Source organism: Mytilus californianus, unplaced genomic scaffold, assembly GCF_021869535.1.
Source record: "Mytilus californianus isolate M0D057914Y unplaced genomic scaffold, xbMytCali1.0.p SCAF_2, whole genome shotgun sequence".
In the NCBI taxonomy this organism is placed as follows: domain Eukaryota; kingdom Metazoa; phylum Mollusca; class Bivalvia; order Mytilida; family Mytilidae; genus Mytilus; species Mytilus californianus.
The window spans coordinates 117272694-117299350 of record NW_026262668.1 but is presented as its reverse complement, the minus strand read 5'-3'; the positions used below and the strand labels follow the sequence as shown (position 1 = coordinate 117299350).

The following is a 26657-nucleotide window of genomic DNA, read 5'->3' as shown; positions in this document are numbered from 1 at the left end:
ATTATAAAAAGAAATTCAAATGTGAATAAATCACAAGGAGATCTGGAAGTCAATAGGAAGACCCAAGAAGTAAAATATCGGACTAGTGATTATTAATTTAGATAAAAATATTTAATGATTGTTTACTTCCGGATCGAAAATGCTTGATCAACTGGCACAAACATATGATAATTATGATTGTACCTTTTTAAGAGTATACAATAAATAGGTAAGGCCAGATCCACAAACAACTATTTTATTTAATGAATCCCCAGTTAACATCTGGTTACACTTGAATGTAGACTTTCAGCGTTATCATTAAAAAGACATTATGAAAATGATTATTTAATCACGATATTCATTTTCATTATGATAAAGCATATACATGTATCATTGTATGTCACTATAAAAAATTATGTATAAGCAAGGATTTGTATTTGTTACTATACAAATCATTGGTATAAGGAATAAAAATATAAGTGCCTATAAATAGAAACACATAACATACAAATCTATTTGAGTGTTGGTTAATCAGTACAACAGTACAAAGATTAGTACAATTACACAAATAAAATTATAAATTGCCAGCTTCTTCTGCTTCTGCCAGATAATGGCCACAATCAACAAACTGATTATACTGCCATGGTTTGGTGCGCATATAAGACCATCCCCCTCCCCCCAAAATTTTAAAATTTAATTCAGCTTTGTCATCGAGGCTTTAAAGGCCTCGACTGACGGTGCTGATACGACCCCAGGAGGAAGAGCGTTCCAATCTCGGATGGAACTAACAATAACACTATTTCGTATATAAATATTAAAATGTTAAAAATATTTACAATGCGATAAAAAATAAACGCAATATTTCCCAAGACAAACTTAAGCTTCATCGAGCGTGCATCTATCAAGGTGAAATGGGATGCAGATATGAAACTTTTGCAGCTCATTATACTTGAATTTTGCTGCCTTGTAAAAACTTCAAAGTTTGGATGAAGTTCAATATTATTTAATTACAAAATTTGTTGTTGAAGTTTGCAACGTCCATTGGCCAATATTACAGATATATAAAGGTCGATGCTGTATAATTAATTACTCTTTATCTTTCCTGTATCTTTTCTCATCTTTTTAAGCCCATCAGGATCTAAAGTATGGAGCTGTTAAATCCAAATGTTTTATCTTCTCCTTCTCGCAGTGGTGTCCCACTCAGTGTTCACTTCTATGATTTGGAAAGTGATATTATCCAAAGGATGTTTCTTTGAGTGAAGATGTCACTAAAAATATATATAGATAAATGTTAATGAATTTTATAATAATATAAAAGGTGGAAGGTAAACAAGTGTGTCTTTAAAGAATATTTAAATGTTTAATTCCATTAATTAGATGAGACATTTATAGGAATATTTTCTTTAAATATGTCAAATATTTATATTAAGATAGAAATATAATATTATTTGAATATAGAATATTTGAATTACACACTAGTTTTCAATACTATTGTCATGATTGTGTATGCAAAATTATAATATATAAAAATGGAACTTTGTACCATCAACAATAATCAGCAGTATTTAGCATTTTTTTTTTTTCAATTGACTGTGATCTAAACAAGATTGAATTGAGTGATTACGACTGGTGTTACTTTGATTTGAGATCCTCAGACAATTGTTGAATAAACAAACCAATTATTGATTTGATTTAAGTCATTATGATGGTTAAATAATTATATGTTCCACTAGATTGTAAATATTTATTTATCTCTTCAATGTATAAAATAAATAAAAACTAGATATTTTCATGATATTCCAAGTTACATTTTTTGTACCATCATGTGGAAATTAACTTCATATTACCAGATTACATGCTCATGCTGCTTTAAAAAAAACAGTACCAATCATACTAAAACAGTTCCAATCATAATCTTTTTTGTATAAATTTAAAATAGAATGTTACTCCAATATATATTAGGCATACATGGCAAACTTCACTTACCTGCTGTCATTAATCATCGATACTTTGTACAAATTCCATTTATCCTGAACCAAATATGTCACCAAATCCTCCGATGTTAATATAAATAATTCAAAATTTTACAATGTGGCCGGATCGACTTGGGGCCGCATTGGTTTGGGGCCGGAACGACCTGATACCATTGAATTAGTGACATATTATAAAAAATAAGAAGATGTGGTATTATTGCGACATATTGACAGTTATTTAAAACGAAAGAGAATATAGTTTTTAAATTTGTTACTTCAATAATATTGTGTAAAAAAAGCTGCATGATCTGACAACAAATCTGACATTTAAGGGTTATCATCTGATTATGTTATATGTATCTTTTTGTTTTATAGACATGTTTTAGAAAATCCACAGCCTTTCTTCTTGTACTCTTATATTTGACATTTGTGTACTTAATAGATAGGGTAAACCGGTATAACTGAATTCAGTGCTAGCAATGATTTCCCTAAAACATGTTATTGGTTAATTAAAGTAAGTAAAATATATTATGGTGTGCTCGACTTTAGTGACTCAGCACATGGGTTTTGGGGGTTGTTAAGGTTGTTTAAGACTTTTTGTAAATTTTTTGATGAATGCTAGCATGGACAAACAAATGAGTAATCTATGTTTAAAATGCTATCACAAAAATCTTTGTAATAACAAAGAATAAGGTCTGTGTTTTTTCTGTAAAAATCTGGGCTTGATTTGCCACAAAATTCCAATTTTCTAATAAATGCAACGAAACAATAAACATTATTGCTGTTTACGTCATTTCCCTTTGTTATATGAACAAAATGGAACGTCTCCTGTGTTTGATATTTTTACCGCTTTGATATTATTGCACCTTGAAAGTTTCCTAATTTTATGCATTGGCCAATAGATTGGGTCATTTAAACCTTAATGGAGCGTCACCATACCCAAAACATGCATATTAAAGTTACCATAAGACTATTTATCTGCCATTAAAACCACATTATTTAAATGTGGGTTGGTGGCCTAGTGGATAAGACTGATGGGTACATTGCTGAACCTGACTCAGGGCGCTAAAATTGCAGTACATTAGTTTGGTGATTTTCACCCTCCCACGCACATCTCTGGAACCAAGCCCAGAGTTTAAGCTAGAATGGGTGCTTTGGGGGCCTTGGGTGGTCAAAGCGACTCCCCAACTTTGACCTGGAGATCAATCTGCAGATTTCTGTTCTGTTTGACTGTTCCTGCCGAGGAGCCTGGTTGTTCTCTCAGAGTTCTTTGGCTTCCTCCACCATAATAGTAGACTTCCACGTGTCCTAACAATTAGTTAGTGACACATCTCCATTAAGGTTCATGTGGACCCTTTGACTAAAATGGCTGCATTTTCACCTCAAAATTTACTCTGAGTACAGACATACCTTTGTATCTAGAAAAGTTTTAAGGCATAGCATGCCCTAGATAAATAAATTTCAAATATATTTTTTGTTTAGAAAACTAAAAACTTAAGAGGATTTTGCAGTGCACTTTTTTTCATTCCTCCAGAAGGTGCCAAAATAAACTAAGTTGGGAAAGAGGTTTGAGAACTTCCCCACAGGTAATAATTGAAGTGAACTGTATTGATTGACATGGACAATAGATACCTGACAATAATTGCTGATTTAAACTGTGTACCTGAATGGACCATATCAAGTGAAACTTAACTGTTTGTTAATTTTATCATCTTCTGCAGGGACGAAAAAAAGTGCACTGCAAAATCCAGTTAAGTTTTAAATTTTCTAAAACATACAATGCATTTGAATTTTATTTATCTAGGGCATGCTATGTCTTAAACTTTTCCAGATGTACAGGTTTGTCTGTACTCAGAGTAAATTTTGAGGTGAAAACGCAACCATTTTAGCCAAATGGTCCACATGAACCTTAATCCTAATAGGGAGTGTACACAGATTCCACTGTACCCCACAGTTTTCGAGGGTGCTCCAAATAAGGGAGGGATTTAAGTACATACATAACTCCGTGTTGAAGGCCATACTTTAACCTATAATGGTTTACTTTTACAATTTGTGACTTGGATGGAGAGTTGTCTCATTGGCACTCATACCACATTTTTTATCTATATAACACACAAATTCATGCAAAATATTGCATCACATTTTAAAACAACACCATAATTAAAAAGTAATTGTTGCATGGCATCTAAAAATTATTCGGGGACATATTTAAGTTAGTTGATTTTTAGAGATGTGAATCGAAGTTAAGCATGTGTGAAGTTTAAGTAATCTTCATTACAGAATCTGAGGTCCTAATTGGAGGTTGGTTTAACCCTTTTTTCTATGATTAAGTATTGGACTCAAAATAAAATTTGTGGAACATAGTAGATAAGGATACATTGTATATCTACAAAATATACACAGAATGGAAACATTGTCATGAGTTTCTTTAAATTCAAATGCCACCATATTGTTACATATTAAACAGTTAAAGGTAACTAATTGCATGCAGGCAACACACATTGTTCTTTTGATGAGTAGTAATAACATGTTAACCTAGAGTACCCTATTGAGACTGTATTTTAACAAATCAGTGTTTATACTATTTGAGGGGAAAGTGGTATGTAGGATGACTTGCAGATGTGCTTGTGGAGTAGGATGTGTGGTCAGGACTTTCCACTCAGCATTAGTTCTTGGTGTACCCATATCATTGCTATTTATAGATTCTGGTTTGTATGATATTTAAGAACTAGTTGTACAAGCTCAGCATAATTTAATCCTCCATAATATCTGTTTTCTGTGTAAAAAAGAAGATTAAATAACGTGTCAAGAAGCCTTAGTTATTTCACATACATTTTGATAACACATGATTTCATAATGAAAAATGAGGACATTCTAACATAGCATTTAGTTTACAAGCAGACTTGGACTATGAACTATTAACGCACTCAGATCTTATGTTGTGTTTATTTGTTTTGTAACAATCGGAAGATTGGAATACATGTATTGTCAAATTTTATCTCTATGGCCTTCATTTCGTAACTTATGTAAAAAGATTGTTCATCTTAATTTGTAAAATGAATAAATTTAAAAGTTTCACACATGAAGTATCTAATTATATATATAAAAAAATGTTTCTAGCACTGAAGGAAGCATTGGTAGAATTTAAAGATCCAGTTTATGGTATTGGCTATGCTTTACTTCTGACACTGTCTCTAGTTTTATACTACCTGGCATGCTTTGTAGAACCTGGCTATGTACAGAAACAAAAGGTATTTACTAATTGCTACAAATGTATTCAAAGATTACTGTTATATCATCTTACATAGATTTGTATATGATTTCAATAATATAAAATGTGAAAATGAGGATAATCCTGCTGTATAAAGAAGGAGGAAGTATACTAGGACATTTTTACCACACTTTTCTGGATACTATATTTTACTGTAAGTTTTTTTTATATATTTATATATACATTTTTTATCAAGCCTATTAGACTTGCTGTTCTGTTTGAATTTTGTGAAGCTATGTCACCCTTAAAAGCCAGTTTGATGAATAGGTTAATTATCTCTAACCTTTAAAATTTCTAACCTCTTCTGCATATCAAGCAATTCAAGCCATTATCTCGTGTTTACAGTTTTACTAAATATTAAGTTTTTGTATTGCCTGCAACAAAAGTCACAGAATGCCAGACATAGGGATGCTAATCCAGCAGCAGCTGTGGTGGAGCAGCCATGAACTATTTGTTTAAAGCTTTATATTTCAGAAGGTAGCAGGCCTGAGTGCTTCAGGAATAAAACCCTGAATTCATAGCCCCATTGCTTTCTATGTCATGTACATGCATGTTAATTCTGCAATTTCAAGTATCCATAGCTTTTTAAACGACTGCAAAATTTTTGTGTTCGTATAATGTTATCACGTTGTCTGCATCTTCGTCGTCCGAAGACATTTGGTTTCCAAACAATAACTTGTATATATGTTTATAAGGTTGGGATTGATTTTGGGGGTTATTGTCCTAACTGTTTAGGAATTAAGGACCAAAAACAAGCATTTTTCTTGTTTCAGGACAATAAATTGTGTATAAGTGTATGGATCTCTATGAAAATGTACCACAAGGTTCCATACCTCAAAAAGAAGGTTGGGAATGATTTTGGGGGTTATGGTCCTAACCCTTTGGGAAAAAGGTGCCAAAAACAATACTTTTTTAGCCCACCTGGCCCAATGGGCCATGTGATCTTTTCTCATCACTAGCGTTTGTCGTCTGTTGTCTGGCGTCCATTGTCGTCCGTTAACTTTTACAAAAATCTTCTCCTCTAAAACTACTGAGCCAAATTTTACCAAACTTGGCTACAATCATTATTGGGGTATCTAGTTTAAAAAATGTGTCCGATGATCCTGCCTACCAACCAACATGGCTGCCATGTCTAAAAATAGAACATAGGGGTAAAATGCAGGTTTTGGATTATATCTCTGAAACTAAAGCATTTAGAGCAAATCTGACGGGGTTCAGGTTTAGATCTATCTGCACTGAAATTTCCAGACAAATCAGACAACCCGTTGTTGGGTAGCTGCCCCTAAATTGATAGTTTTAAGGAAATTTTGAAGTTTTTGGTTATTATCTTGAATATTATTATAGATAGAGATGAACTGTAAACAGCAATAATGTTCAGCAAACTAAGATCTACAAATAAGTTAAACATGACCAAAATTGTTAATTGACTCCTCAAGAAGTTATTGCCCTTTATAGTCAATTTTTAACTATTTTTTGTAAATTTTTGTAATCTTTTACAAAAATCTTCTCCTCTGAAACTACAGAGACAAATTTAACCAAACTTGGCCACAATTATCATTAGGGCATCTAGTTTCAAAAATGTGTCCGATGACCCGCCTGGCAACCAACATGGCCGCCATGGCTAAAAATAGAACATAGGGGTAAAATGCAGTTTTTGGCTTATATCTCTGAAACTAAAGCATTAAGAGCAAATCTGACAATGCATAAAACTGTTCATCTGCTCAGAAATTTTCAGACAAATCAGACAACCCGTTGTTGGGTTGCTGCCCTGAATTGGTAATTTTTAGGAAATTTTGCAGTTTTTGGTTATTTTGAATATTATTTTAGATAGAGATAAACTGTAAACAGCAATAATGTTCAGCAAAGTAAGATCTACAAATAAGTCAACATGACCAAAATTGTCAGTTGACCACTTAAGAAGTTATTGCCCTTTAAAGTCAATTTTTAACAATTTTTCTTAAATTTTTGTAATCTTTTACAAAAATCTTCTTCACTTAATCTACTGGGCCAAACAGAATTAAACTTAGCCACAATTTTCAATAGGGTATCTTGATTGAAAAATGTATCAGATGACCCTGCCATCCAACCAACATGGCTACCATGGCTAAAAAAAGAACATAGGGGTTTACTATAGAAGGCTATGGGAAAATTGTAAAAAAACAATATTAAATGGTTACAACTTGAAAACTAATTTAAATAATGATAAGGGGTCTTCAGTAACTATTGTAAGACTACAATGGGATGACCTGCTTTTAATTTAACTACTGGGCCAAATTAAACCAAACTTGGCCTCAATCATTATTAGGGTATCTCATACTATTTATTATGATTTTAACCTTATTTTACATGATTTCCAAAACCACAGTAGATACAGGTGAGCCACACAGGCTCTTGAGAGCCTCTAGTTTAATACTTTGTATAAATTGCTTATTTCTTGAGCAATTTTAATGGGGGTTTAATTTAAAGTCTTGAACCGTGTGCTTAGATTTTGGATTTTGGATCCTATTTTAAATTGGTCAAGATTGAGGTTCATAGGGTCCAGAAGTAAACTTATTTTGATTTTAATAAAAATTAAATTCAAGGTTTTTTTTATATGCTGAATAAAAATGCGTTTAGATTTTTGATTTTTTGGCCCAGTTTTCAAGTTGGTCCAAAATTAAACTTTTTTGATTTCAAGAAAAACTGAATTTATGGGGTTCTTTGGTATGCTGGATCTAACTGTATTTAGATTTTGGCTTTTTGGCTCCGTTTCAAATTGGTCCACATTGAGGTCCAAAGAGTCCTAAATTAAACTTTGTTTGATTTCATCAAAAATTGAATTCTTGGGGTTCTTTGATATGCTGAATCTACCCATGTATTTAGATTTTGGATATTGGACCATAATACATGTAGGTAAAAGTCCAATTTCAAATTTTTAAGTTCTTAGACAGCATTCTTTCTGTGTCAGAAACCTATGCTATGTCAAATATTTAATCACAATCCAAATTCATAGCTGTATTGCACAATAAATAGAAATCGTTAGTAGATTCATAGTTAAAAATAGATAAAGAATCATATTCTAATTTTAGAAATTATGTATAAATACAGTTTGAAATTTACTGTTCATTACTAGATATTTTAAAAAGTAGTTAGAGGTAAGTTTTATAGATTTTTGTTAAGGACATTTTATTAATGATGAAGGATATTTTTGATATGTTTTTTTTCATTTTTTTAGGAACTTCGTGGTAGGTTTGTTTGTTATTCTGTATGAATTTATTTTCAGAATGCTACATAAATATTTTTTTGATTCCCCACGCTGTAGGCGATGGGGCATTAAGTGTTACCTTTGACCGTTTGTCTTTACATCTTTCCATTTTTCCGTCCTTCAGTCCATCCCATTTGAGCGAGTGCATTCGTGTCCTCAGACACATTCTTCTTTTATTTTATGAAGCGAACCCATTTAAAACCTTAGCTAATATTTTCCATTATTAAATAGAAAAATTAAATTCTTGGTGTACTTGGATAGTATGGTCCATTAATGAATAAATAAATTAAATTCTTGGTGTACTTGGATATGCGGAATCTAACCATGTATTTAGACTTTGGATATTGGACCATAATAGGTTAAATCCAATATCAAATTTTTCAGTTCTTTGACCACATTCATTCTGTGACAGAAACCTATGCTGTGTCAAAATTTAATCACAATCCAAATTCAGAGCTGTATCAAGCTTGAAAGTAGTATCCAGTCTTGCCCCAACTGTTCAGGGTTCCACCTCTGTCGTTGTATCTAGCTGCACCCTGCGGAGCATTTTTTTTGGTCTTAAGTTCAAATAAAGTGGCAGTCATTTCATGTCAAAACTATACCTTATCCTGACTTGTGCTGAAATATTCAACATACCTTTAACTGCATATTAGAATGCACTGATTCCAGGAAGTTTAGTTGTACAAAACCAGGTACTTCTGATCTGAACAACATGGCAAAAATACCCCTTATTCAAATTTAATATATTTTTATGCCCTCTCCGTAAGTTTTTACCCTTGTCCATCTGTACGTACGTCCCAAAATTTTTAGTTTCCGTTCTCTAACTTTAGTTTGCCTCAACCAAATGTTATGAAACTTACACACAACGCTTATTACCACAAAACACAGATCAAGTTTGAATTTTGGTGGCATCACTTTTACCGTTCTAGAGTTATGCCCCTTTACAAATGGAAAATTGCTGAATTTATCGTTTCCATTCTCTAACTTTAGTTTGCCTCAACCAAATGTTATGAAACTTATACACAATGCTTATTACCACAAAACACAGATCAAGTTTGAATTTTGATGGTGTCACTTTTACTGTTCTAGAATTATGCCACTTTACAAATGGAAAATTGAACGATTTATTGTTCCGTTCTCTAACTTTAGTTTGCCTCAACCAAATGTTATGAAACTTAAACACAATGCTTATTACCACAAAACACAGATCAAGTTTGAATTTTGGTGGCGTCACTTTAACGGTTCTAGAGTTATGCTCCTTTAGAAATGGAAAAATTTCAAATTTTAAATTTTTTTTCTAAATATCAAGTAATTTTTATACGACCGGAAAAAAATTTTTGTGGTCGTATATTGGTATGACGTTGGCGTCGGCGTCGTCGTCGTCAACGTTGTCATCCGGCGTCGTCCGAAGACACATTGGTTTTCGCACTCTAACTTTAGTTTAAGTGAATGGATCTCTATGAAATTTTACCACAAGGTTCAATACCACATAAGAAAGGTTGGGATTGATTTTGGGGGTTATGGTACCAACAGTAAATGAATTAGGGGCCAAAAAGGGGCCAAAAATAAGCATTTTTGTAACTTCGAGGCATAACTTGTGTGTTAGTGTATGGATCTCTCTGACATTGTACCACAAGGTTCCATATCACATAAGGAATGCTGGGATTGATTTTGGGGGTAATTGCCTCAAAATTTTAGGAATTAGGGGCCAAAAAAGGGGCAAAAAAACAGCATTTTTCTAGTTTCATGACAATAACTTGTGTGTAAGTGTATGGATCTTTCTGAAATTGTACTACAAGGTTCCATATCACAAAGGGAAAGCTGGAATTGAGTTTGGGGGTAATTGCCAAAACGTTTAGGAATTAGGGGCCAAAAAGGGGCCAAAAATAAGCATTTTTCTAGTTTCCAGACAATAACTTGTGTTCAAGTGTATGGATCTCTCTGAAATTGTACTGCAAGGTACCATACCACAAAGGGAAGGCTGGGATTGATGATGGGGGTAATTGCCTCAATATTTTAGGAATTAGGGGCCAAAAAGGGGCAAAAAACAAGCATTTTTCTAGTTTCAGGACAATAACTTGTGTGTAAGTGTATGGATCTCTCTGAAATTGTACTGCAAGGTACCATACCACAAAGGGAAGGCTGGGATTGAGTTTGGGGGTGATGAATCATAAGGGGGTTCAAAAAATTTGGGGGGGATTTTTTTTTTTCCTTTTTTTTTTCTTTTAAAATTTTCCATTTTAAGTTGGTTATTTCTGATTTATATTTAAAAGCAAATAATAATGATATGGTAGGAGATACACACCAAACAGGATGTGTAAATTATTATATAATAAGTATTGTGCAATAGCAAGAAATTTTCAATTGCACAGTATTGCACAATAGCAAGAAATCTTCAATTGCACAGTATTGCGCAATAGCAAGAAATCTTCAATTGCACAGTATTGCGCAATAGCAAGAAATATCCAATAGCACAAAATTGCGCAATAGCAAGAAATTGTCAATTGTACAGTATTGCGCAATAGCAAGAAATATTTAATTGCACAGTATTGTGCAAAAGAAGATACTTTGTATAAATTGCTTATTTCTTGACCAATTTCAATGGGGTTTTATTCTTGAATTCTTGGGGTTCTTTAATATGCTGAATCTAACCGTGTATTTAGTTTTTGGATTTTGGGCCCCGTTTTTAAATTGGTCCACATTGAGGTCCAAAGGGTCCAAAATTAAACTTTGATTGATTTCATCAAAAATTGAATTATAGGGGTTCTTTGATATGCCGAATCTAACCGTGTATTTAGATTCTTAATTTTTGGTTCCGTTTTCAAATTGGTCCACATTAAGGTCCAAAGGGTCCAAAATTAAACTTAGTTTGATTTTAACAAAAATTGAATTCTTAGGGTTCTTTGATATGCTGAATCTAAACATGTATTTAAATTTTTGATTATGGGCCCAGTTTTCAAGTTGGTCCAAATCGGGGTCCAAAATTAAACTTTGTTTGAATTCAACAAAAATTGAATATATGGGGTTCTTTGATATGCTGAATCTAACCATGTATTTAGATTTTTGATTTTTGGGCCCCGTTATCAACTTTGTCCACATTGAGGTCAAAAGGGTCCAAAATTAAACTTTGTTTGATTTCATAAAAAATTGAATTCTTTGGATTCTTTGATATGCTGAATCTAACCATGAATTTAGATTTTGGATATTGGACCATAATAGGTGAATGTCCAATTTAAAATTTTTAAGTTCTTAGACCACATTCATTCTGTGTCAGAAACCTATGCTGTGTCAAATATTTAATCACAATCCAAATGCAAAGCTGTATCAAGCTTGAATGTTGTGTCCATACTTGCCCCAACTGTTCAGGGTTCGACCTCTGCGGTCGTATCAAGCTGCGCCCTGTGGAGCATTTTATTAAAATTGGAGTTATCTTCCTTTGTCCATGATTATAGTTGAATCAACTACAATCAATGCTTTATACAATGCAATGTTTAATTTTGATTTCCACTGATAAAACACAGATCAAGTTGAATTTGGGGAAGTGTCACTTTAACCATTATTGAGTTATGCCCCTTTATAAATCGAAAGATTGCAAAATTTTTAGTTTCCATTCTGTAACTTAAGTTTGCCCCAACCAAACATTATGAAACCTATACACAATATTCATTACCACAAAACTAAGATCAAGTACAAATTTTTTGTTTCCGTTTTCTAACTTTAGTTTGTCTCAACCAAATGTTATGAAACTTATACACAATGCTTATTACTACATAATACAGATTAAGTACAAAATTTGGTGGCAACACTTTTACCACTCTTGAGTTGTGTCCCTTTATAAACATAAAAATTGCTGAATTTTTCGTTTCCGTTCTCAAACTTTAGTTTGTCTCATCCAAATGTTCTAAAACTTATACACAACTGTTCTAGAGTTATGCGTGTAAACAAATAGAAAAATTGCTGAATTTTTAGTTTCTGTTCTCTACTTAAGTTAGCCTCAACCAAATGTTATGAGACTTACACACAATGCTTATTACCACAAAACTCAGATCAAGTTCAAATTTGGGTAGAGTCACTTTTACCATTCTTCAGTTATGTCCCTTTATAACTATATGATATGCAAGTGGGGGCATCATCTGTGTCCACATGTGGACACTTTCCACATTTATTTTATTATTCAAAAGAAACTTTCAACAAGAAATCTGCAGTGATCCCAAGTCCTTAAGCTTTCATTTGAAACCAAAATTACTCAAATTTTTTTTTTATCGACAAAGTTACAGCTATGGGTAGGAACTATTTTGTTGAAAATATGTACTACTTTCTTGTATGCTCTTTCTGACTTGGCCAGAATAAGTGGTTCTATACCTTCATACCTTGTAAACAGATGCCCTATTTTATCAGGTTTCCATCTGGAATATGTCCTTTGCTCTTGACAACTTTTTCATGGTTCGGCAACTGCTTTAAAAAATTATATGTTATTTTTTTGTCAGATGCAGTGTACATGTTCTCCCCAAGCCCTGAAAGTACTGCCAACACTGTCCTATAATTTTGTGTGTGCCATCAGTCATACATGTTGTCCTATATTTCTTTCCCGTGTTGCTATAATTTGCAGTCAAAAAATTGTATTTTTGTTAAAATTTTATCCCAACTTGTTAAATCTTATCAGTGTGGTATAAAAATCCAGGTGGAATTTAACCAGGCCATTCATTTTTTACAGCACATGATCGATTTACCTGATCAGGTTAACCTGTGTTGTTCGTTGGATTATTAAGACAAATTACAGTTGTAACTGGATTCTTTTGTGTTTTAATTAAATTTTGAGATAGTTTATGACTTCTGACAACAATTCAATGGCTTCACTCATCTTCCAAGTGCTGACCAGTGACACAATCGAAATTAATTATTTGCACACAGACAATTCCGACAGTTGTACACATGCCTTCAGAATTGTTTATACTTAATAAAAGATCAGCTGCTGGAAGTGTTTGTACATTAAATAACATTAATTGACCATTATGCATATGTTTATTCTGTATGAAACACATTGTCCAAGCTAGCCATAATATCCTACCTTTTTAAATGAGTTTTACTTCTTTTTTTCAACAATTAAACTGACCTTTTTTGACTGCCAGTTTTCTTTCAGTTTGGCAGTCACTTTATTGAGTTTGATATATTAGCCACAATTAGTTTTGACCCTAAAGAGGCTTTTTAATAGCCACAGCTTAAGTATCAAACATAGTACTGTTCTGTCATTTCATCTAAAGGTATGATGAGTATTATAATGGAAACTAAATGCATTTCATAATAAATTCATAAAGAGTTACTCCCTTTATTTTTGCCTATTTTTAAATTCTAGTGCTGGAAATTATGTTTATTCATTATATTAAAGTTAAACATTGAATTTCTCACTAATTATAAGTAAAAGTATATTTGGTATATGGGATCCTTGCAAGGTCTACATGTCTGTGAGACAGGGTTCACCTAACCTTGACCGCATCTGATTTCATGGATCATGTTAAATGTAAGATTGCATGGTCAAGCCTCTATCTTTGATAAGGTCAACTATATTTGGTGTATGGAGGGACTGTAAGGTTAACATGTCCGACTGGCAGGTTCCATCTGTTCTTGACCACATTTTCGTGGTTCTTTGGTCAATGTTGAATTTTTGTCATATGTTTGATTTTCATATACTATAAGCAAAAGGTCAACTATATTTGGTGTATGGAATGATTCTAAGGTGAGCATGTCCGACTGGACGGTTTTATCTGACCTTTGCCTCACTTTCATGGTTCATTGGTCTGTATTTAGTTTTCTTGGTTTGGTCTGTTTCTCAGATACTATAAGCAATAGGGTAACTATATTTGACGTATGTATGGAAGGATTGTAAGGTGAATATGTCTGTTTGGCAGACTTTATTTGACCATGACCTTATTGATAATGTTAAGTTTATGTGATATTTGTAATAAACCTTTAACATCATTTCAATCATGATCAGTAAAGCAGGTGAGACATTCCAGTGTGCACACTCTTGTATTCGGATGATACTGCAGATCAAGTTTTTCCAGCTGTCACTAATGCTTTTTTTTGCCAAGTAGGGGTTCTATATGAATAAAAAGTTATGTAGGCTAATGCTTCAATCACACAGCAACACAAGCACACACATAAACACAAAATAATAGAAATTAACAAATAAGTATTTTGTCTTCAACAATAGACAGGTTTCTACATTCAATAAAGTAACAATGTGTCAAGGTCTAAATCACCCTGAGTGTAAAAAGTACTGGATAAATTGAGCATACACTATCAAAGATTGACAGACTTTCGATTTAGGACATATAGTTTTGTTAGATCTTTACCCTCCAGCTTTTTCATCTTGTATGGAAAACATCAAAATAAATTTCACTAGTAATTTGTAGTCCCAAACAACATTTCTATTCTCAAATGATTTGTTAATAGCTAGACCTTAGTTATGTATGAATAACATGAGATTTGGAGTATACGTCATTGCGACAGCAACTAAACAATCAGTGACATCTATAGGTAAAAATACAGACATTAACAACACAAAGGTGTTGTCTACAGAATATTTCTAGTGCAAAGTCATTCACAGTCTGAAAAAGTTGAGAATAAATCAAACAGAAACTATCAAAGACCTGCCATTAAATCAATATTTTCCAAATAAGAAAGACAACCTCATAGGAAGTTCCTGACTTAGGACAGGCACATGAATATTAATAGAATGAAGACTAATATTTAATGGTCGTGACCCCATTTGACAGAGAGCATAAAAGTGCTGGTTATAATTTACTTCACCTGACTCATGAATCCCCATCTTCCATATAAGAATACAATAACCCAACAACACAAGTTTACTAAAATAGATATCTAAGTATGCATAACCTGAAATGTAAGATAATATTACTTAACATTTGTTTTTCTCCAGAAATCAGTAAATAACAACATTGCATATGAAGACAGTTCATCAGAGGATGAAGAAGCACAGATGATGAATAAAGATAAAAAAAGCCTTTACAGATACTGTGATTTCTGTGAAATGGAGGTAAATTATTTTAAATCAATGTATAAAGACTCCACATACAAGTGCTTGATAATAACATAGGGTTTTGCTATGAAGGGCATTCCCATGTGATTGTGGAATCATGATGGGACATATTTTATGTGAAAATTCCCAGTAACAATACTGGTGCTCTATAATGATGTTCTGTGCATTTGAAAAGTAAATGTTTGTATAAACTGAAGACTTTTCTGGTAATTTTAATGCAGTTCTGTCAAATATCAATTCCTTATGATAGTAAACTTTTAAATCAAGACTAACGATATAAGAGCATTTGCCATATTTTTAGTGTTTTGGGAAAAATAATTAACATTTATAACATAAGGAGATGGGGTATTATTGCCAATGAGTCAACTATCCAACAGAGTCCAAATGACATGGTGTAGGTAACTATAGGTCACCATACAGCCCTCAGCAATAAGCAAAATCCATACTATATATTCAGCTATAAAAAGCAACAGCATGACAAAATGTCAATTCTAATATGATGTGCTTCTTTCGCTTTGTAAACAACACCATGATAAAATACTCGATATATCTATACTTAGCGCAGACTCAGAGATATACATAATAATGGATGTTACAAAATACCTCCTACGTAAATCCACATGTATCGGAACTTATTTGCAAACGCTATGCCGATTTTATTGTTTTAAAAATTACAATTGAAAAAAGACTGCAGAACTTCTATTCTTATTCGGATGCATAACAAAAAAAATAAATGCACAATAGCTCGGAGAAATCTACAAAATCAAAATAAATTAAAATTCCGCGAAAGTCCGTTAATGCTTTTGGTACATTTAAGTCATTTCAAAACATGACGTCATACAAATGAAAACGCTAAAGCTGAAGGTTTTTCCGTTATGTGACCCATGGAAGTTTGTATAATATTGCATTAAAATGAATTTTTGAGGTAGGGTTTGTTTTATTTTCTATTCTATTGCATTATTCGCATATTTACTGAATTCAGCAAGTCAACATGGCGGCTCCTTAGTTACGAAATGTCAACTTTGGATTTGACAGTAGCTTACAAGAAAAACATGTAAATTACAAATGGCAAATGTTGGGTTTGAGAGTTAAAAGAATTAAACACATTTTTTCTAGCAGTTATTTGCGAAATATTTGCTGCAAGCTACATATTTATTAGAAAGGTTAAGCTTTATCTAACAGGGAGTAAAAAAGAATAGCGACACACACGGCATACTCACCCTCGCTTCATTTTTTTAATGACCGTATTTGTCCTATTAGAATCGAAATAATTCATGGAAGCCATAGATTTGTTGGAAATTTACACATGGCCTGGGCCGTGATATTCGTTAATTTTATCCTGAGCGTACACTCAGCATAAATTACTGGTATTTGTGTAAAGCTTTATATTTCAGAAGGTAGAAGACCTGGATGCTTCATACCTTGTATGCAGATACCTTATGTTACGAAGTTTCCATCTGTCATATGCCCATGGTCCTTGACCTCATTTTCATGGTCAGGGCTGTAATTAGGAATCAGAAACAGACAAGGCAGGGGTTTGGGGGCGGCCAATTGAGGCACCCAGGTAAATAAGGATCCATGGGGGCTTTGGCTGAAAATTTTAATATTAGGGTCCAAATAAAACTTGTTATATCTGTTTCTGTTTCATATTTACAGTTTTTGTCAAGCCTGCGAAATTTATTTTGCAAAAGTGAGACATAGCGATCCTTAGATTCCGTCGTCTACATGTCCGTCAGACAGGGGTAACCTGACCTTGACTTCTATTCATGGATCAGATATCAAGGTTAAAGTTACGTGATAAGGTCCGTTTCTCAGATACTACAAGCAACAGGTCATATGGAATGATTGTTAGGGGTCCATGTCAGACTGGCAGGTTTCATCTAACCTTGACCTCATTTTCATGGTTCATTGTTTAACGTTAAGTTTTTGTGTTTTGGCCTGTTTTTCAATTACCATAAGCAATTGGTCAACTATATTTGGTGTATGGAATAATTGTAAGGTGTACATGTTTGTGTGACAGTTTTTATCTGACCTTGACCTCATTGTCATGGATCTTTAAAAATGTTAAGTGTATGTGATACTTGTAGTAAAATCTTTATTTTTAAGACTTTCAACATAAAATCAATGGTCAGAAAACAGGCTAGACATTTCAGCGTGTGCACTCTTGTTAAATTAATGAATTTATTCTTAATTTTTTTAGGGTGTTGGTAAATTTTTCATATACAGAGAAATGAATTTCTTACAAACTAATTGTTTTCTTTGTGGATTCTAGCAACCTATGAGGAGTAAGCATTGTGAAGACTGTAAGAAATGTATCAGAAGATATGATCATCATTGTCCATGGTTAGAGACTTGTGTTGGAGAAAGGAATCATAAATACTTCTGGTTATTTCTAGCAGTTACATGTATACTTATCTTTTGGACATTTCTGATTACATGGTATGTAAAATGGTCATTTAAGATAAATGTAAGATGTTTCTTTTGTCTGTTAGAAAGGAGTAGCATAAAGGTCAAATTTGCTCACAGTTCTTTGTGTTTTCTTTTATGCTGGATTTTATCGTGATATTTTGAGGAATTTTTGAATATCATGACTATTTTACCAATTTACCAATTTATAAATAATGGAACGATTTAAATTTCTTTTGAAGTTGCTTGTGTAACAGAATTTCACATATCTATTTGTTTATATATACCCATTTTATTAACTTACGTAGTCCAAAGGGCTAAGTGAGCTATTGTCATCACTTGGCATCCTAGCCAATTTGGAGTTATTGCCCCTGAAATAATTATTTTTATGAAATTTCTCAGTTTTTGGTTATTATCTTCAAAACTATCATAGATAAACAGAAACTTTAAACAGAAAAATGTTCAGCAAAGTAAGATCTACCAATAAGTCTAGGACAAATTTGTCAATTGATCCCTTAAAAAAGTTATTGCCCTTAAAAGCCTATTTTATTAGATGTCTTGTTTTTTCTGAAACTATGATAGATTAACAGAAACTTTGATAGCAAAAATGCTCAGCAAAGTAAGACCTACAAATAATTCATCATGACCGAAATTGTCAATTAAACCCTTATAGAAGCATGAGGAGTTACTACCCTTGAAAGTCAATTTTTTATACGACCGCAAAAAAATTTTGTGGTCGTATATTGGTATGACGTGGGCGTCGTCGTTGTCGTCCGGCGTCTTCGTCGTCCGGCGTCGTCGTCTGAAGACACATTGGTTTTCACACTCTAACTTTAGTTTAAGTGAATGGATCTTTTTGAAATTTGACCATAAGGTTAAATACCACAAAAGGAAGGTTGGGATTGATTTTGGGGGTTATGGTACCAACAGTTAAGGAATAAGGGGCCAAAAAGGGGCCAAAAATAAGCATTTTTCTAGTTTCCAGACAATAACTGTGGAACGGTGTATGGATCTCTCTGAAATTATACTACAAGTTTCCATACCACAAAGGGATGGTTAGGATTTGCTTTGGGGGGGTTATGGCTCAAACCGTTTAGGAATTAGGGGCAAAAAGGGGGAAAAACAAGGTTGTCCTGGTTAATGGACAAATTCTTTAGTACAAAACATAATTTAAAGCAGTGTAAGGGAGATAAATCAAATACATCATTGAAATTATCTCCCTTACACTGCTTTTAAATTATGTATAAAGTAATGGTTAATGAACAATAAAGATAATTTAATACAGTGTAAGGGAGGTAATCCAAATACAACGTTTTGGTTACTTCCCTTACACTGCTTTTAAATTATGTTTAAAGAAATGCATATTTATAAAGGAAGACCGGTAAAAATATCTTCAAATGTTGCATCTTTTTTTTTTTACAAAAAAATCCATATGAAAGATTAGACACTATATTTTTAATTCTATTATAAAATAGATTAAGTTAGCACTATGGTAAATTTAAATGGGTAATTATGGTTGCCAACTCCATTGGAAATTTGAATTGAGATTATGACCATATCTTGAGGGAAAGAAATTTTTGGGGGAAAAAAGGGGGGGGGGGGAATAAAAAGAAATTGTGGGAGGTCAATTTTTTCTCATTTCAGATTTCAGAAATTAAAAAGAATTATTCTTCAAATATTATTTTTTTTTCAAATTTCAAATATTGAAAAATTTCAAGAAGTAATCTTTAATTGCACAGTATGGCGCATTAGATTTGTAAAATCTTTGATCACATTTATTTATTTGTTATGCCGAATCTAACAGTGTATTTAGATTTTTAATTTTGGGTCCAGTTTTCAAATTGGTCTACATTAAGGTCCAAAGGGTCCAAAATTAAACTTTGTTTGATTTTAGCAAAAATTGAATATATGAGGTTCTTTGATATGCTGAATCTAAACATGTGTTTAGATTTTTGATTATGGGCCCAGTTTTCAAGTTGGTCCAAGTTGGGGTCCAAAATTAAACTTTTTTTGATTTCAACAAAAATTGAATATATGGGGTTCTTTGATATGCTGAATCTAACCATGAATTTAGATTTTTTATTTGTGGGCCCCGCTATCAAATTGGTTCATATTGAGGTCAAAAGGGTCCAAAATTAAACTTTGATTGATTTCATCAAAAATTGAATTATTGGGGTTCTTTGATATTCCAAATCTAACCGTGTATTTAGATTTTTAATTTTAAGTCCCGTTTTTATACGACCGCAAAAAAATTTTTGTGGTCGTATATTGGTATGACGTTGTCGTCGTCGTCGTCGTCGTCCTGCGTCGTCGTCCGAATACACATTAGTTTTCGCACTCTAACTTTAGTTTAAGTGAATGGATCTCAATGAAATTTTACCATAAGGTTCAATACCACAAAAGGAAGGTGGGGATTGATTTTGGGGGTTATAGTACTAACAGTTAAGGAATTAGGGGCCAAAAGGGGCCAAAAATAAGCATTTTTGTAACTTCCAGACATAACTTGTGTGTAAGTGTATGGATCTCTCTGACATTGTACCACAAGGTTCCATATCACAAAGGGAATGCTGGGATTGATTTTGGGGGTAATTGCCTCCAAATTTTAGGAATTAGGGGCCAAAAAGGGGCAAAAAACAAGCATTTTTCTAGTTTCATGACAATAACTTGTTTGTAATTGTATGGATCTTTATGAAATTGTACTACAAGGTTCCATATCACAAAGGGAATACTGGGATTGATTTTTGGGGTAATTTCCTCCAAATTTTAGGAATTAGGGGCCAAAATGGGGCAAAAAACAAGCATTTTTCTAGTTTCATGACAATAACTTGTTTGTAAGTGTATGGATCTTTATGAAATTGTACTACAAGGTTCCATATCACAAAGGGAAGGCTGGGATTGATTTTGGGGGTTTTCCCTCAAAATTTTAGTAATTAGGGGCCATAAAAGGGCAAAAAAAACATGCATTTTTCTAGTTTCAGGACAATAACTTGTGTGTAAGTGTATGGATCTTTATGAAATTGTACTGCAAGGTTCCATATCACAAAGGGAAAGCTGGAATTGAGTTTGGGGGTAATTGCCCTAAACGTTTAGGAATTTGGGGCCAAAAAGGGGCCAAAAACAAGCATTTTTCTAGTTTCCAGACAATAACTTGTGTTCAAGTGTATGAATCTCTCTGAAATTGTACTGCAAGGTACCATACCACAAAGGGAAAGCTGGGATTGAGTTTGGGGGTGATGAATCATAAGGGGGTTCAAAAAATTGGGGGGGGATTTTTTTTTTCCTTTTTTTTCTTTAACATTTTCCATTTTAAATTGGTTATTTCTGATTTATATATAAAAGCAAATAATAATGATATGGTTTGAATAGGCATACATGTGAACCTCCCGACGGGAGTACAATAATCCCGTTTTCAGGGGTCTCCTCCCGACCTCCCGTTGAAGAGGAAAAAATCCCGTGTATGAAATTTTTCATGAATGAAAAATTTCTGCCCAACATATCATCTCAGGCATCTGGTGTAACTGACATTACCTGAAGTTATATTTTACCTGTAAATCAATTAACATGCATAATTATATGGCTTCACTTGTCAGCTTGGGTGTCAAACATACTGGTAATCAACGATTTTTACCTCAGGCTAACTGCCGTTGTGTAACAAAAACTGTGTATTTATTGGGTTACTTCCCTTGATTTATCCTGTTTTAAGTTACTTTCCTTTTAATAATGAAAATTTTTAAAAGAATATAAATAAAATATAAATTGAACAAATAATCATAAAAGGATGGTTATTAAATGATTTTAAATGTCTTAGGAGACAAATAAAAAAATAATAATTTGAAAATTATTTGAGGATTCTATACTTCCTTTCAAGGCTTAAATTGAAATTTATATAGTAACTATGACCCTAATTTTACAGATAGAATGATTTTCTGAGTTTGCAAATAAAAACTATTTGCAAGAGAAAAAAAAAAAAAAAAAAAACATATTTGCAGATAGCTAAACAAATGTTCTGGTTGCAATGATTGTTTTATAGAATATGAAGTAAAAAATTTAAAGAACATACTGGAAAAAAACAATGTTAGATTGAACATGTAGAATATAAAGATGGAGAAACTTTATAAGTACAAGGGTACTATAAACATAATAAATTGGATGGAAAGTTGAAGAAAACACACTTTAAAAGACCATTTTTACAGCACACGGTTACATTTACAACAAAATTAATGTCGATTAAAAACCTCCTGATCTGAGTCCTAATCTCCTGACCAAAATTTCCCAATCTCCTGATCTGAGTTTCACAGTCCATCACATGTATGAATAGGTAAATTGAAAATTTTTAAGTTCTTAGACCACTTTCATTCTGTGTCAGAAACCTATGCTGTGTCAAATATTTAATTACAATCCAAATTCAGTGCTGTATCAAGCTTGAATGTTGTGTCCATACTTGCCCCAACTGTTCAGGGTTCGACCTCTGCGGTCGTATCAAGCTGCGCCCCAGCGGAGCATTTTATTTAAATTGGTCTACATTAAGGTCCAAAGGGTCCAAAATTAAACTTAGTTTGATTTTAGCAAAATTGAATTCTTGGGGTTCTTTGATATGCTGAATCTAAACATGTGTTTAGATTTTTGATTATGGGCCCAGTTTTCAAGTTTGTCCAAGTTGGGGTCCAAAATTAAACTTTGTTTGATTTTAACAAAAATTGAATATATGGGGTTCTTTGATATGCTGAATCTAACCATGTATTTTGATTTTGGACATTGGACCATAATAGGTAAATTAAAAAAAATTCAAGTTCTTAGACCACATTCTTTCTGTGTCAGAAACCTATGCTGTGTCAAATATTTAATAACAATCCAAATTCAGAGCTGTATCAAGCTTGAATGTTGTGTCCATACTTGCCCCAACTGTTCAGGGTTCGACCTCTGCGGTCGTATCAAGCTGCGCCCCAGCGAAGCATTTTATTTTTCGTGGTTAGCTCACCTGGTCATAAGGCCATTAAACTTAGTTTGATTTTAACAAAAATTGAATTCTTGGGATTCTGAATCTAAACAAGTACTTAGTTTTTTTATTATGGGCCCAGATTTCAAGTTGGTCCAAAGCGGGGTCTAAAATTAAACTTTGTTTGATTCCAACAAAAATTGAATATATGGGGTTCTTCGATATGCTGAATCTAACCATGTATTTAGATTTTTGATATTTGGGCCCGGTTATCAAATTGGTCCACATTGAGGTTTAAAGGGTCCAAAATTGAACTTTATTTGATTTCATCAAAAAATGAATTCTTGGGGTTCTTTGATATGCTGAATATAACCATGTATTTAGATTTTGGATATTGGAATACCACAAAGGGATGGTAAGAATTGTTTTTGGGAGTTATGGCTCAAACCGTTAAGGAATAAGGTGCAAAAAAAGGGGGAAAAGTGTTTCCAGGTTAATGGACAATTTGTACCACATTCATTCTGTGTCAGAAACCTATGCTGTGTCAAATATTTAATCACAATCCAAATTCAGTGCTGTATCAAGCTTGAATGTTGTGTCCATACTTGCCCCAACTGTTCAGGGTTCGACCTCTGCAGTCGTATCAAGCTGAGCCCAGCGGAGCATTTTATTTATATAGATTAGACCGTTGGTTTTCCCGTTTGAATGGTTTTACACTAGTAATTTTTGGGGCCCTTTATAGCTTGCTGTTTGGTGTGAGCCAAGGCTCTGTGTTGAAGACTGTACTTTACTTGTATAGATTTTGACTTGGATGGAGAGTTGTCTCATTGGCACTCATACCACATCTTCTTATATCTAAGATCTATAAATAAGTTAACATGGCTGAAATTGTCAGACGATTCCTTACAGGAGTTATTGCTCTTTCAAGTCAATTTTACCAAATTTTTATGCCCCCGCCGTAGCGGAGGGGGCATTAAGTTTTACCCTTGTCAGTTTGTACATCCGTCCGTCCGTCCGTAGGTACGTCCCAAAATTGGTTTCCATTCTCTAACTTTAGTTTGCCTCAAACAAATGTTATGAAACTTATACACAATGCTTATTAACACAAAACACAGATCAAGTTTGAATTTTGGTGGCGTCACTTTTACCGTTCTAGAGTAATGCCCCTTTACAGATGGAATAAAATGCTTCGCTGAGTGCAGCTTGATACGACCGCAGAGGTCCAACCCTGAACAGTTGGGGCAAAAATGGACATAATATTCGTGCTTGATACAGGTCTGAATTTGGATTGTAATTAAATATTTGACACATAATAGGTTTCTGACACCAAATAACTGTAGTCAAAGAACTTAGAATTGGTTATATGATTTGAATTTATATTCAATTTTTTGCTTTTGTGCAATACACTATGCTGTTGCAAAATTGACCCCCCCCCCAAAAAAAAAAATTTACCCCCCTTTTTTTTTTGCTTTTGTGAAATACACTATGCTGTTGAATATTCACCCCCCCCCCCATAAAAAAAAATTTACCCCCCCCCCCCCCTTATTTTTGCAAAAAGAAATAATATTTGAAGAAATTTTCTTTTTAATTTCTGAAATGAAAAAAAAAAATGCCCCCAACAATTTTTTACCCCCCTCCCCCCCTAAATTTTTGTTCACCTCCCCCCTTTTTTAAAAAAAAATTCTTTCCCTAAAGATATGGTCATAATCTCAATTCAAATTTCCAATGGAGTTTGCAACCATAATGACAAATTTATATACATCACAAAAGTCTTAAAATAGAAAACAAAAATCCCCCCCCCCAAATTTTTTGAACCCCCTTATGATTCATCACCCCCAAACTCAATCCCAGCCTTCCCTTTGTGGTATGGTACCTTGCAGTACAATTTCAGAGAAATCCATACACTTGAACACAAGCTATTGTCTGGAAACTAGAAAAATGCTTGTATTTCGGCCCAAAATTCCTAAACGTTTAGGACAATTACCCCCAAACTCAAACCCAGCTTTCCCTTTGTGATATGGAACCTTGTATTACAATTTCATAAAGATCCATACACTTACACACAAGTTATTGTCATGAAACTAGAAAAATGCTTGTTTTTTGTCCCTTTTTGGCCCCTAATTCCTAAAATTTTTAGGCAATTACCCCCCAAAATCAATCCCAGCTTTCCCTTTGTGGTATGGTACCTTGCAGTACAATTTCAGAGAGATCCATACATTTGAACACAAGCTATTGTCTGGAAACTAGAAAATGCTTATTTTAGGCCCCTTTTTGGCCCCTTATTCCAAAAGTTTGGGCGATTACCCCCAAACTCAATTCCAGCTTTCCCTTTGTGATATGGAACCTTGTAGTACAATTTTAGAAAGATCCATACACTTACACACAAGTTATTGTCATGAAACTAGAAAAATGCTTGTTTTTTGCCCCTTTTTTGGCCCCTAATTCCTAAAATTATGAGGCAATTACCCCCAAAATCAATCCCAGCATTTCCTTTGTGATATGGAACCTTGTGGTACAATGTCAGAGAGATCCATACACTAACACACGAGTTATGTCTTGAAGTTACAAAAATGCTTATTGTCTAGACCATTTTCTAATATGCAGGTGAACGACTCCAGCTCTTTAGAGCCTCTAGTTTTTATTCATTTTTTTAATTTTTTAGTTCCAGAGTTACAGGACTTTAATTGTCAGATTTAGTAAATTTTTCACATGTTGTACCATAACTTGGGATGATTACTTAACATAACTGTTAAAATTGGTGAACATAATTAACACATTGTTCAATTTAAAAAAAAGTTTATGAAATGTCATTCCAATGTTATGGGACTTTGACCATCAGATAAATAAAAGGAATTTTTTATTGTCGTGCACTAACTATACTATAGTAGGCGCAAGAAAAGATTTCATCACTATGTCACTTGCCATATAATTGTTCACTTTGGTCACGTCATTAAATTTAAATGTTCTGTGAAATTCTTCACAAAGGTTTTACATAATTTTTTTATATTTTGCTTTTATATTTGCAGGTCATCATTTAAGTTCCAGTTAACATGGAAAGAATGGTTTAAATCTAATATAGTATTGTTGTTAGACATGTTAGTGCTTGTGTTAGGAGGAATGAGTGTGATTGGTTTATTCTGTTTCCATAGTTACTTAATGATAAAAGGATTGACTACATGGGAAATGGTATCAAGGGAGAGAATTACATACCTCAAATATTTAGACTATGATTTTAATCCTTTTGATGAAGGATGCATAAAGAATATATATTACTTTCTGACAAGTATCAAAGTGAAAAGATGGGAAGTGACATATGAAAAAAAAGCAAACATAGGAAAAAGAAAGAAAAATATTGTGTAAAACATTAATAGCAGTCTGAGAGTTGTATTTCTTCAAATATAATGATTAAAAAAACATTTAAAACAAGGTTTTATCTTTAAAAGATAATAATTTTGTTGAAAAGAGGCAAGTATATTATGTTTTGAAGCAAAATTTTATGCATTTGATCTCGTTAGGCTGTAATTTTACTAGTTTGATTGTTAGATTTCTTAATATATACAAAAAATCTTGTATAGGTTCTAAATAGTTCTCTGATCATCTTCTATCTGTAGAACTGCTCCTGTTAGTTTTGCTCCTAATGGTAAACTGTATTTAGGAGAAAAGAGGGAGAAGATACTGAAGGGTTATCAATTTATTAGGTATTACATTGTATTCATTCAATTCACTGTTTATTGGTTTTGAATTGTAATTGATTAGGTTTTACTTCCAATAAATGTGTAAATGTTCAA

General features: G+C 33.1%; 1 protein-coding gene and 2 long non-coding RNA genes across 4 annotated transcripts in view; 2 read left to right on the top strand and 1 right to left on the bottom strand.

The window, feature by feature from the left end:
• The window catches only part of LOC127728679 (uncharacterized), a 185259-nt gene that overhangs the window by 96454 nt on the left and 62148 nt on the right, over window positions 1-26657 (bottom strand). The window lies entirely within an intron of this gene.
• LOC127728662 (palmitoyltransferase ZDHHC12-B-like) lies at window positions 120-26657 on the top strand. Of its 2 annotated transcripts, none has more exons than XM_052236270.1 (6): window positions 120-208; window positions 4543-4660; window positions 5073-5203; window positions 15408-15524; window positions 17800-17966; window positions 25896-26657. In XM_052236270.1, exons 2-6 carry the CDS (start codon window positions 4561-4563, stop codon window positions 26227-26229), a joined length of 849 nt encoding a protein of 282 aa, XP_052092230.1. In that variant the 5' UTR covers window positions 120-208; window positions 4543-4560; the 3' UTR covers window positions 26230-26657. The 2 variants fall into 2 exon arrangements, with proteins under 2 accessions (XP_052092230.1, XP_052092231.1); XM_052236271.1 differs by having other exon boundaries at window positions 4526-4660.
• LOC127728675 (uncharacterized) lies at window positions 19526-21945 on the top strand. The gene is made up of 2 exons (XR_007994307.1): window positions 19526-20800; window positions 20963-21945. It is a non-coding gene; the product is annotated as an uncharacterized LOC127728675 (long non-coding RNA).

Excerpts from the sequence above, each read along its gene's own strand:
- LOC127728662 (XM_052236270.1), top strand. The coding sequence starts at position 4,561 with ATGACTTGCAGATGTGCTTGTGGAGTAGGATGTGTGGTCAGGACTTTC. Across the intron at positions 5,204-15,407 it reads GCTATGTACAGAAACAAAAG|AAATCAGTAAATAACAACAT; the intron begins GTATTTACTAAT and ends GTTTTTCTCCAG. Across the intron at positions 17,967-25,895 it reads TGGACATTTCTGATTACATG|GTCATCATTTAAGTTCCAGT; the intron begins GTATGTAAAATG and ends TTATATTTGCAG.